We start from the raw sequence: 12,916 nt of genomic DNA, 5'->3' as shown, positions 1-12,916 counted from the left end.
ATGAAGATGTACAGCTCAACATTCAAATACAGAAAATACCAAATGTAATAAACGTTCAAAAAGTTAAATACTACTACACCACTGCAGGAAAACACACTTCAAAATGTTGTTTTTATGGTTGCGGGGACTGTGTTTACTAGTAATATGTATTCTACCATCTTCGCCTTCATCACATCCAGGCTTGATTATTTCCAACGCTCTGTTAGCTCCTCTTTGTACAAGCTGCAGACCATTCAGAATCTGCAGCCTGTGTCCTCACCTGAAACAGAGACCCATGCTCGCTCAGCTCTACTGCTCCCCATCCCTTAATGAATCAATTCAAGAACCTTGCACTCCCTTTCAAATCCCACCACAACCTTAGTACACCTGACCTCTGTGACCTCCTGCAACCCAGCTGTTCCCTCAACTCAGCAACCACGAAGCAGCTTCAGGGCTTTCAGCTTTTCTGCCCCCTCTTTCTGCCTTAGGACCTATCTTCTTAACTGTGCTTTCAGCTACCTTCTTTCTCTCCTCTTACCACTGGCCACCTCCCCCACCCCATCCAGCTCCGTTCCCCAGGCCAACTGTGTTAAGCGCTTTGAAATATCCCCCCTTAGTGGAAGGTGCTATAGGCACCCTCCACTTTTTCGGTGTGCATAGAAATGCCATCACTATTAATTGATTAAATTGTGGATCACTGATGCAAAATGAGACATTAAGGACAGCCCATTGTCCAGATTGACTTGTGAAATTTAGTTCCTGCTTTTTTTAAAAAAAATAGCCTATTTCCAGCTTTTAATAGAGGAGCAGGTGCATGACAAACTGATGTGATGCCACTAAAGCCTTTGGGTTTTTTCACTGCTATATTGTACTAAAGGGTGAGCAGATTTTCTAAGAGGAATCTTGAAAGCATTGAGGAAGTGGAGCTTTGTGTCTCCTATCTGCCTCTTCCTTAGCTGTTTGATTGGTAGCCAAATCTTTTTTCCCCTAATTTCCTGACTCTTGGAGTTGGTGACCATCTCCAAGAGCCCTACAACCCTAGTTGGCAGCAATTCATAATTAGGGTTTTCTTTTTTTTGCAGTCCATGATTCCATCCAAGAACTGGTAAGGAACATCAAACTTCTGGTTCATGCTATCAGAGTCAGTGTTCAATGGCAGTGCAAATACATGAATCGTGCTCTGCTTCTGAAGAGATGGGCTTTCTAGTTCAGACTTTAGGAAAGAGGCAGCAGCTCTTTCCCATTGTTTAGCTTCTAGTAGCCTCCTGAGCCTGAGATTTTGTTGCTTCAAATATTTGTGTTTTCACATGTAATGTTTCCTTCAGTCTTTCCCAAAATATCCTTTTTGATTGCTGCAGGATTCTCTTACAAACTGACAAGCCCATAGGTTACAGACAATTAAGTTTATTCCTGTATTTCTCTTGACCATTTGCCTATGAACCAGAGCAAGAAACCTGTTGGCCAGCTAATAAGCTGGACTTGGAGGCCAAAGAATGATCGCACAAGGCTGTCATCACAAACTGGATAAGGTTTTTACACAGCAAGTTTCCCAAGGACCATTTTCCGCGGCCACCTCATTGCAGGATCAGTCCGTAACTGATGCCTTTGCCAAGCTGTGGGGCTGTAGCCTGGATTATTCTAGTGTATCAGTACACAAAAGAAACATAATAATGGGTAATAAAACAGTTAGATGGAAGCTTGAAATGGTTGAAGTCTAAAGTTTATTTCTCTCAGCTTAGCTTGAGGTGTTCTTTATGTGAAGAGTGATCTTACAGAACAAAGGTGTTGGTTGAAAAAGTTGCCTGTGTTTTGTGAACTTTAAATATTTTTAATATTTCACCGAGGGATATAGGGGTAGTACTAATTCTTTTACTTTCCCTAGGGGTTAGGAAGGGAATATAGGAACTGTGAAATTAGGGATTCAGGGGAGTTGGGAGACAGACAGATAATGTAGGGTGACCATGTTAATTGAAGGGAATATGTTGCATGGTCTTCTTCTAGGATTTCTTATGTTATTCTAACGTTTTTTGCTGTTTTGCATAAAAATGCTATGTAATATTTATGCAATCTATTTTAAGCGCATTTTGCTTCAGAATATTTGGCACTTTAAGTGTATAAAAGAAAAAATATATACAAACACAAAGATGACAGAAACGCGTCTCGACTTAACACTGTAAATTTGTGTTATCTTTTCTAAAGAGTTTTTTAAAATCGAAATTAATTTCACAAATTTCTGTGGGCTTGTTTTTAAGATCTCAACAGTTGACTGTAAAGATGCATTGGAGATGATTTGTAACCTGGAGTCTGATGGGGAGGAAAAAACAGCCCTCATCTTGTGCACTACCTTCCTCACTCGACAGCTTCAGCAGGGTGACCTGTATTGTGCGTGGTGAGTCATCACCATGGGCCTCACACAGTCTTGGAATATTTGAAGACTTTTATGCATGCACAAAAATGGCATTAGAATTTTTTTAGGTACTCTCCCCATCTCAGTCATGGAAGTCAAACAGTGCACCTGAAAATTGGGACTTTGGGATTTTTCTTGATTTCACTATTGTTGTTTGGCAACAGAGACCACAAAACAAATTCCAATGGCTTTTTGAGTATCTGCAAATGTGTTAAAGATCTTGCAGCACTTAAGCAACAACTTCTAGGTATCCATGTGCATGCCTGGGACAGTGGTGGATGAATTAGCTCAGATTTTATATTAATAAAACAATATTTGGGTCATATCTGACACATTTGGAAACCAAGTTGAGATTTTCATGCATCCCACCTACACATGGAAATCCCAGAGATAGATTGTCGGAATGGAATGCACACTCTCTCCCTGAAGGGATACATTCTGCTTACCTATTTCAAGAAAGTATTAGACGCAAGTTGGCAAGAGTCAAAGCTTTTCATTATCTTTATTTGAAAAACAATTTAAAGTAAATTATTTTTTTGCCTCTAAATATCAGGAATTTCCTTTGACAGTGGTTACACTTGGCTTTATCCGTGGAGCATTCTGATGGCGGGGAAAAGCCTGAAACTTGGCATTTCATCGCGGAAAGGGTAGTAATTGGGCTGATACAAGAACAGAAGGAATAAAAGTGTGCCAGCTAGGTTGTAGGAAGCTTATGTGGCCCAGGAACACTAGAACTGGAGAAAAATAGGGAAAGGTAGAGAATTCGAGGGTAACATACAAAAAAAACGAGACTTTTTTTTGCACGTGACTAAATAAATTATTCTTATTTTCAGGGAACTGACCCTTTTCTGGAGTAAATTGCAGCAACGGATGGAACCTTCTGCACAAACTTTTCTGGAATGCTGTCGGCAATTCTCCATGCTGTCTAAAACTGTGTATCACATATTTTTTCTCATTAAGGTCATTCAATCAGAGGTATGGATAATGTATTGAGTTGTGCGAAGTACCATGAAATACTTTTCATCGANTTTTTTTTAACCATCTTTTTTTCCATTTACTCACAATGCCCAAAATGACTAAAGAGCTTAAATTTTAACAGACACTATTTTAAACAATTTTTTGATTTGCTTGCTTGAGGGATAAGTACATGAATAGGAGAGGCAGAGCAGATTTTTTTTTTAAAAAACTGAAATATATAGAATTACATAGAATGATATGGCACAGAAAGCCCAACTGATATTCAGTACTGACTTCACTGTGCTGGTGTTTATAATCCACCCGAGCACCACCTCCTATTTCCCTTTCCTATAACCCTCTATTCACTTCTCTAAGTTATGAAATTGAGAGAATATAATCAGTGTATTAATAAAGACAATAAAAGTTCATTATGAAAGGATTTTTTTCATTCTCAACATCCTCCGCACTCTATACGGTTAGGTCCACCGGGATCCAGCTGACTGGGCATTTCCAAAGGGGCACTTTTTGAAATTCCTGTGCAGCTGTTAGACACTCCCATCTATGCTGCCTATACAATGTACAGTGTTGCTGGACTAACTTTATTTCCCCCACCCCAAGTGAGTGTAAGTGAATCCACGTCTTTTTATCCCTGAGACAGGGGCTTCATTCTAGTGCAATTCCTGAATACAAGTATGATCATCCCTTTCCCACAAATGTATCATTCCTCTTGTTTCACTTTCATCCATATTCAGCAGTTTTACCAAGAAAAGGTAAGAATTGAAATAGTAATGACTGACCACCCAGGATCTGGTACATAAATGAGAAGATTTACATTCCAGTCATCTAAACATTGTAACTAGTTGGTTATTCAATTGGTGAAGTGATGGAAAGCAAAGAGAATAAAAGCAAATGTTTCATCCAGGGAATACCACTCAAGCTTTGTATAGTTGCAAGTGAAGAGGTCTGGCTTTTGGATGCTAAGTCCTAAATGTGGTTTATTCTACTACGTGGGAACCACCCATCTTTTGAAACAGTAATGTTATTGCAGAATAATTGTTGAATAAAAAGAGATTAATCCTGAAAGATATAATCCTACTGTTTCAAGTTTTCCCTCTACCCACAAACCAGCACTCTCTCCTGTCCCATTCTAAACTGGATCTGAAAGAAAGTGATTCCTTTATGCATCTTTTGTACTGTTGAGTGAAAATATCACAAGTATGGAACAAGCAATCACAATCTAAATTGGGAGAGAGAATTGTCTCAACATTTTTTAAAAATCACTAAGCTTTTCAATAGTGTACTCTGCTGTCGTAAAGAACTAAAGAGGGAATCCAATATAAAGCATTTTTCATTTTTTTCTTCAAGCGATAGGTGTGCTCAGTTGTTTCAGATAATTTCCGATGGAAAAGTGAGCAATACAAAATTGGTGAAATTGTGTATTTTTAAGATAAAATCTTTCAAACACTTTCAAGAATTTGTCAATGCATTGATGTATACTTTTCCATAAAATGTGCAGACAAGATCCATGTAGTGTGCTGAACAATATAGAGTATTCTTGAAAGATATAAACCTATCCCTTTCAAGTTTCACAATACATTTTAAATTTACACAGAGCAGGGCCATACATAGTTGAGAGGAGCACTCTGCACAATTTCTAATTTGCTGGCAGTCGGTCAGAAGTTTTATTGTAAGGAACCTAAGAGTAAGACACTTGCCTCCCCAACTCTCAGCTTCACAAGGTTGATGAAGAGCAAAGATTAAAAATGACATGTATAAAAGCAAATCTTAGCTGAATATCTGTTTAAAATAAAACAAAATAATAATATTTCACCAAAGTTTGGTTAGCGCATATTTTGTGAAAACAGATTTAAGTTAGAATATTACATGTAAGATAACTTTTTGTATGTTTTCCATAGGCTGGAGAAGCTGGGCTTTCATCTTGCATTGAGCTTTGTGTGAGAGCGCTACGCATGGAATCAAATGAAAACCCCACAGTAAAGACATCTATTTGCAAGACCATATCGTGCTTGTTGCCTGATGATCTAGAAGTCAGACGTGCATGCCAGCTTACTGAATTCCTTTTGGAGCCGACTGTGGAAGCTTATTATGCAGTAGAAACATTGTATAACCAGCCAGACCAGAAGTATGATGATGAAAATGGTCCAATCCCAAACTCACTGCGATGTGAACTCCTACTTGTTTTAAAAACTCATTGGCCTTTTGACCCTGAATTTTGGGACTGGAAAACTCTAAAACGTCATTGCCTAGCATTAATGGGAGAGGAAGCTTCCATTGTGTCTTCCATCGATGAACTTAATGACAGTGACCTCTTTGATGAAAACAACGAGAGCCACAATGAAGTTGAAGCTAAAGAACATTCTCTGAACGGACTTCCTAAGTTTTATAGTGATATGGTAAAAGTGCAAAATTACTCACCTGAGGCTATGATCATCAAAAAAGAAAAAGAAGAGAAGAAAATCGAGAGAGGTGTGGTATCCGCCAGGTTTAAGAACTGGCAAGCCTACATGCAGTATTGTGTATTATGTGACAGAGAGTTTCTTGGACACCGAATCATCCGCCATGCTCAAACGCACATGAAGGATGGGAATTATTACTGCCCTATATGTGCCAAAAGTTTCAAGAAAAAGGAGATTTTTGTCCCACATGTCACATTTCATATTAAACAGTCATGTAAAGAACGACTGGCTGCTATAAAACCAAAAAGAAGAGTTGGAAGACCACCCAAGAACATTACTGACAATAGTGCAAGTCCAAAGATGACTGCAATAGATAAGCAGAACATCGTCCTATTAAAAGAAACAGCCTCTACGGTGAGGATTTTGTAGTGTTTAGTGACAGTGACGGTTCTGATGATGAAGGCAAAGATAAGTCATACAAACCAGACATTACAGCTACACAAAAAGTTGACTGCACAGAAGATTACAACTGTCCTGTAACCATCTGCACCAAAACGTTCAAGTATTTTAAAAACTTAATTGCACATGTGAAAGGTCATAGCAACGAGGAAGAGGCAAAACAGTTTCTTAAAATGCAGAGTAATAAAGTTGTTTGCCAATATTGTCGGCGACGCTTTGTCAGTGTTTCTCATCTTAATGAACATTTACAAATTCACTGTGGCCCGAAACCATATGTTTGTATACAGCTGGAGTGTAGCGCAAGCTTTGGCACATATTCCGAATTAGTCGGACACAGGAAAGAGCATATCCTGTTCAAAGCCAAATGTATGTTTCAGAACTGTGGAAGAATATTTACTGAATCCTACTTGTTGTATGATCATGAAGCACAGCATTATCACAGCTCCTCCTATACTTGCAGATATCCAAACTGTGGAAAAATTTGTTTCTCCCAGAGTGAAATCCAAAAGCATGAAGCGGGACATGTTGCAAATGTGCGTATAAAAACTGAGGATCAAAATAGTTCATCTTTTGAATCAAGTCAGATTACTGACAATGCAACTGAACAGGTAGGGAACCAAATAGACCAACTGTTGGAAACCATAGTAGAAAATAATAAAACTGTCAAACAATTTGATATTAACAATTATGATATGTCATTGACTTATGAAAAGCCACAGCAGGAAAGACGTCTCCAGACCTCAGGTGACAAAAGTGACTGTGGACAGCATAAGACACATAACCAGTCTGATTCTTACCATAATGGTTTTGCTGTAGGCTGTACTACGAATGAAATTAAATCAAAACCTGTGGCACAAGAACTACACAGCTCATCAACAAACGGAGACCAGAATTCCCTTCCTAATGGTGAATATGCTAACAAAGTCGTAAAAACTGAAGAACTAAACCACAATATTTTGTCTGAAACCATGTTTAAAGGGGATGGTATGTTTACGCCAATGCTACCTAAAACCAGTGTAGAAACTGTAGGAGGTGAAGTGGTGGAATCGCTTCAAAGGTTTAACTGTAAGGTTGAAGGCTGCAGTAGAAGCTATACCTTAGCACGCAGTGTCAGCAAACATATAAAGGCTGTCCATCCTGAATACTATGAAGCCTTGAAGAAAAAAGAGAATTTAGCAAAAGTTCAACGGATTAGAAATCCATTGAAATGTCAAAATCAGGACAAACCTGCAAATCCATCTTGTTTGCCAGATGAGCAGATCACAAATATGTTATCTGAAAGCAGTCAGAATGCAGTAAATCAGCAGCTTGTAACCAGTGTTTTAAAAGTTGAAAATGGAAATGTATCTCAACCCAGGAAGAAAAGGCACACACACAACAAACGTGCAAAGTGGCCTGCTATCATCAAAGGCGATAAATTTATCTGTAGTAGATGTTACAGAGAGTTTACTAATCCTAAATCCCTTGGAGGTCATTTGTCACGTCGTGCCATTTGTAAGCCATATGATGGAAATGAAAGTACGTCACATGTGGGGCAGAAGAATGGACAGGCTTTATATCAGACTGAAAAGATTCTTTCAACCAGTGCATTTACTCCACAGGCACGTGACCCTCCCTATATCCCAGATACATTCCTGACTGGAGAAACATTTCTTCAGTCTTTTGAAATGGGGGACAGTGCAACTTCATTTGGTGCTCATGAGATCTTTTCGTCAACACATGAAAGCAGCTATAATTCCACTGTATTTGAATCAAGCAAATCTCTTCAGCAAGCACTAGAAGATGCTGGAACTGCAAGCACATTTGAGACTGAAGTAATTCAGCAGACCTTTCAAACTAGTTTTGACACAAATGCAGTAGAGGATAACCCAGCCATGGCATCAAATATGGCTATGTCACAGGCACTAAAAGCTGTGTGCAGCCCAGGGCCATTTGTGGCTACTGAAGGTATAAACGCTGAGGTATCACCAATGCTCAATCCTGTAAAAGACACTGCTCTCTTTTCTCCTTGTGAGTCTTTGCAACAGACACTTGAGTCCAACTTTTGCTCAGGGCCATATGTGGGCAATGAAATCAACCCACAAGATTTGGAAAGCAACTGTGAGGCACCTATGTTTGTTGCTAACGAGCCCCTCCCTGAGATCATAAATGCTACAACAACTTGCAATTATATAGCGCCCTTCACGCAGGGTAGTGTCCCGGATGCTACTTGTAATACATCTTCATCTGAGGAGTCAAAAACATTTGATACAAGAATAGCAGAACTATTGATGGGCTTACAAAATCTCAATTTGGAAAGTGATGCAAAACTTTTCAGCAGCAATGGAATGCATGGTTCTTCCATGAACATCATGGCACATGCATCAACGAATCATTGTACTGAGAATCCCGACTTAATCAATCCGTGTTTGACAACTCCACAAACAAACACACAACAAGAAATTGCTCAAACTGAAAATAACAAAGAGCTTAAAGTAAACCTTGTAAAACCATTTGTCTGCCAGGACGAAGGGTGCATCTATAGTGCTATGACTAAAGATGCTCTGACTAACCATTATGTTAAAGTGCATCAATATTCCAGGGAGAGGATTATGGAAATCAAGATGTATCAAACTAGATTTGCTCCATTTAGATGCCATGTTCCCAATTGCCAGAAGACATTTACAAGAAACTCTAACCTCCGAGCACACTATCAGTCAGTCCACCACGTAGCACGGGAAGAACTGGTGAAACTAAGAATTAAAAGAGCATACTGTAGAAAGCCAGAGGGCTCTGACAAAACTGCCGAATCTGTACAGCCGGTGAAGGAAATTATTTCTCAACCAGCAATCATTAACTCACAGGAGAAAGATTCTAAGTGTCACACTGAATTAGAGTCGGTAGCTATAGGACCTAATGAATTTGGCCCTTATTTACACAGCACTCAGAATACACAAACTGTATTGTGTAATGATGGAATGCCACAAGATGACCTGGTGCTGCTGGCAGGACTTCAGAATGGTTTGGTGCTACCAGCAGGACCACAGGAAATCTTAGTAGCGGCAGCAGGGCTACCACACAACTCTGCACTAGCAGTAGAACCGCATGTTGCCACTTTGCTGGTAGCCTCAACACCAGCAGCGGGGCCCCAGAGTGTGTCCCTGCTGCCAGCGGGGCTTCAGAGTGTATCACTTATACTTCCAGAACCTGAAAATTCATCATTGCTGTCTGCAGGGCCCCAAGATATCCTGGGGCCACAGATGGTTTTGCCCCAGGTCTCGCCCCTGCCGATTGTTCCTCAGGTGGTTTTGCCCCAGGTCTCTTCCTTGCCGATAGATTCTGAGGTGCTTTTGTCTCCAATCTCACCCCTGCCAATGGACCTTCAGGTGGCTTTGCCTCTGGTCTCATCCCTGCCAACCTGTCCTCAGGTGGTTTTGCCACAGGTATCACCCATGCCAGCAGGTCCACAGGTGGTCCTACCACTGCCAGTGGGGTCTGAAATTTCCTCTCCCCTATCAACAATGCCACAAGTGGTCTTGCCACTCCCAGCAGGACCCAATGTGGTCTCATCACTACAAGAGGCTACTGTGCAAACAACAAGATCAGAGGTCATCTTGGCCCATATGCCTGGTGTCTCAATGCAGCAGAATAATCCTGAAGGAGATTTAAATCAGGCTCAAAATATCGAATGTACTTTAAATCAGGCACACAATTTAGGAGNAAAAAAGCGTAGGAAAGCAATTACAAAAATAAAAGCACAATATGATGCTAATAAGTTTCACAAACCTTATAAATGTGTCCACAAAGGTTGCTCTGCAGCTTTCACTATTCAACAAAACTTAATCCTGCACTACCGAGCTGTGCATCAGTCAGATCAACACTTGCTGCTTCGTTCAGAGATCAAAGAAGAGAGCACCCAAAATGAGAGCATCCAGATTAGGAAAGAGTTCAGTTGTCAGCTCGATGACTGTTGTAGAATTTTCCAAGGAGTTACTGATCTCATTAAACACTATGCTGAACTTCATGATCTTGCTTTGGACGAAATGGGGAAATTGGTGTCTTCCATGAGTGAAGGAAAGTTTCATTGTGACCAGGCTCAGTGCATGTCTTCATTTACAGTTTTCTGGAGCTTTATCAAACACCTTTTGGTAGCTCATGGCATAGATGTGGAAAGTAAAGATAGTGACCAGGAAATGGCCTGTTTCAAGTGCGACTGTGAAGGCTGTGACCGTACTTATGCTACTAGATCTAATCTCCTAAGGCACATTTTTACAAAGCACAGAGAGCTCCATCGATCTCATTTAATGAGACCCAGAAGAATAATACCAACAGACCAAGAAAACATTGCAAGGACAGCTAGTCAGGAAGATCTATCCGATGGAAAGGATTATTTAGGATCCGAAGAATTCAGTGAAAATGAAGACGTCGAAAATCACGGTAAATCTAAACCCGTATCAAGGGAATGTTTTACTTCAGATAGCAAGAATTTGAATGGCGGTGAAGTTGATGATAGTAAGTCTTACAGCTCTAGAAAAATTGGTAAATATACGTTTAAAAGTAAGGCCCAAGCCTTGGCCATGTGTAGCTGCAAGTCTCTGAGAGAGCAGTTTCCATGTATGTTTGAGAGTTGTTCATCTGTTGTCACCAGTGAAAGCAGTCTAGTAAAACATTATAGGATTCATCACAAAATATCCAATACGTTTGTTAGTCAATACTACAATCATCTGGTAACTTGCAGGACGTATTCGAGCGCCCAAGGCAAAGAATCAACTGAGTACGTAAGCAACGGTCAAGAGGGATCTGTGGAGAATGCCATCTATGGAGACGTGGTTCAACAGCAGGTCAAGTTAAGTGAAACTGAAATTTTGAATAAGAGAGTGGAGAAAAATGACCTTTTAAAGAGCTCTTTTGATGAACTTTCAGAAATGTTTAATGCTAAGCTGGTTAATGATACAAATGGTTCTGCTGAGAATAAAACTGGACTGGAAAAATGGTAGAGGTGAGCGCTGACAATAAGTTCACAAATGTAAATAACCATCAACCCTGTAAGAAAAGGTCAAACATTCACCTGACTCATTCAGACATAGAAAAAGAATGTGTTCAAAGTAAAAAGAAAAAGAATTTAGTCATGGAAAAACCTGAACAACTATTGGAAGATAATGTGAACAGAACTCTTCATGAGAAAGTGGCTTCACCTGCTCCAGACAACAGTCCGTGTTTGAACAAGGGTCAACATCACAAGACTTTTGATTTGAGTACATTTAAACCTATGGGGTTTGAAGTCTCATTCCTAAAGTTCCTTGAGGAGTCTGCTGTAAAGCGAAAGAGAAAACCTGTGGCTTATAAAGGTCCATGTCACAGTGGTTCTACTGCTAATGCTGGAAAAATGGCGGATGGTGGGTTGCACTCATCTAAAGTAATGGCAGGAAACAACAGTTCATCAGCGACACGTGCAATGAGAGGTGATGAGAGATCAGGGGTTCCTTTTAACCACAGTAAAGAATCAGCTGTAAACAGATTATGTGTGGAAACCACAGAACCTCAAACCCTTACTAATTTTTCTAACCCATTGTCTCTCCATATTCTTAAGAACATAAAAGTAATAATGGACAAGACACACTTAGATTGTGTTGAACTTGCTCAAAAGCAACTTCAACGTATGCAACCCACAGTCGTCCTTAGCAGAATCAAAGTGGACGTTAATATGCTGGCTCAAGTTAAACGTATGAAGGAAAGTATTGCTCTAAAGAGTAAATAATGTGGTAACTCCCACTGTATATATTCACGTAAACCAAGGGGATTAGAAACTGCAATTTGCTCTTCATTTGGTCCTTGCTAGTAATTGAACCAAATGGATACCTGTACATTTTAACAAAAGCATGTTTGTAAATGTCTAGCTTTCTTTTTGTAATATAAATACACATTTTTTAAAAAAAATGGCAATAGTCATGTTCAGTGAATTTTACAGTATCCCTATGGGACAAAATTTAATGGCACAGAACGGTTGCTCTGTTTACGTAAAACAAATAAGATAGTCTTGAAGGACAGACAGTAGTACACCAGGTAGTTGGCCTGATGTATTATGATAAATTGATATACAGATCTGTATAGTCTGTCTGTGATTATTTGTCAGCAAAATGGAAGCATGCTGGCTGAAGATATTGTATAATATAGCCTAAACTGTTAATTTTATCATGTATATAAAGAGATTGTATCCCTTTTACTACTCCAAACCATTTCTATTACCAAACCATAAATATAAATTCTACACAACATTGCACATCAGTGTAATAAAGCCTCCTCAAAGATTGCAGTGTTTTTTTTATTTCATTAACCAAATTATGCAATGGTTTGCCACGGTTTTTGTTCACAATTTTAGAAACAATACTTGAAGTCATTTTGGGGGGAGGGAAGAGGAAATGCTGTGTAGATTTTATTTTTTATATACACATTGTATGTACTGTATGGGATACACTCTCTGTAAAATTCAGAGTAGTTTTCAAAACAAACTCCAGCAAAACACACTATGTATCAACTCGACTCTTAAATGTTGTAGGACAAGGGTCAGTAAAGGAAAATTGAAGCATGATCACCTTTCATGAAATGTTGCAATCTACAGTGGATCCCTTTTAAGATAAATTCCTATTGGGCAAAGAAATCTTGGTTTTAGCTGCATTTGATCCAAACAGATATTCTTAAGAGCTCTTCCTCTTCGGCC

At 39.4% G+C, this 12,916-nt stretch overlaps 1 protein-coding gene across 1 annotated transcript in view; it reads left to right on the top strand.

Annotated features, from left to right (window-relative positions):
* LOC103178890 (zinc finger protein 292) overlaps nucleotides 1-11,574 on the top strand; it is a 60,160-nt gene extending 48,586 nt beyond the window's left edge. Inside the window, 4 exon segments of the mRNA XM_042332925.1 lie at nucleotides 2,232-2,368; nucleotides 3,220-3,361; nucleotides 5,260-6,136; nucleotides 6,139-11,574. Coding sequence (XP_042188859.1) covers nucleotides 2,232-2,368; nucleotides 3,220-3,361; nucleotides 5,260-6,136; nucleotides 6,139-11,195 — 6,213 coding nt within the window. The 3' untranslated portion in view covers nucleotides 11,196-11,574.
* Nucleotides 11,575-12,916: the final 1,342 nt, after the last annotated feature.

Source organism: Callorhinchus milii, unplaced genomic scaffold (assembly GCF_018977255.1).
Source record: "Callorhinchus milii isolate IMCB2004 unplaced genomic scaffold, IMCB_Cmil_1.0 Scaffold3, whole genome shotgun sequence".
Taxonomy (NCBI): Eukaryota; Metazoa; Chordata; class Chondrichthyes; order Chimaeriformes; family Callorhinchidae; genus Callorhinchus; species Callorhinchus milii.
The sequence above is the reverse complement of the archived record's forward strand: the minus strand, read 5'-3'. Positions and strand labels throughout refer to the sequence as shown.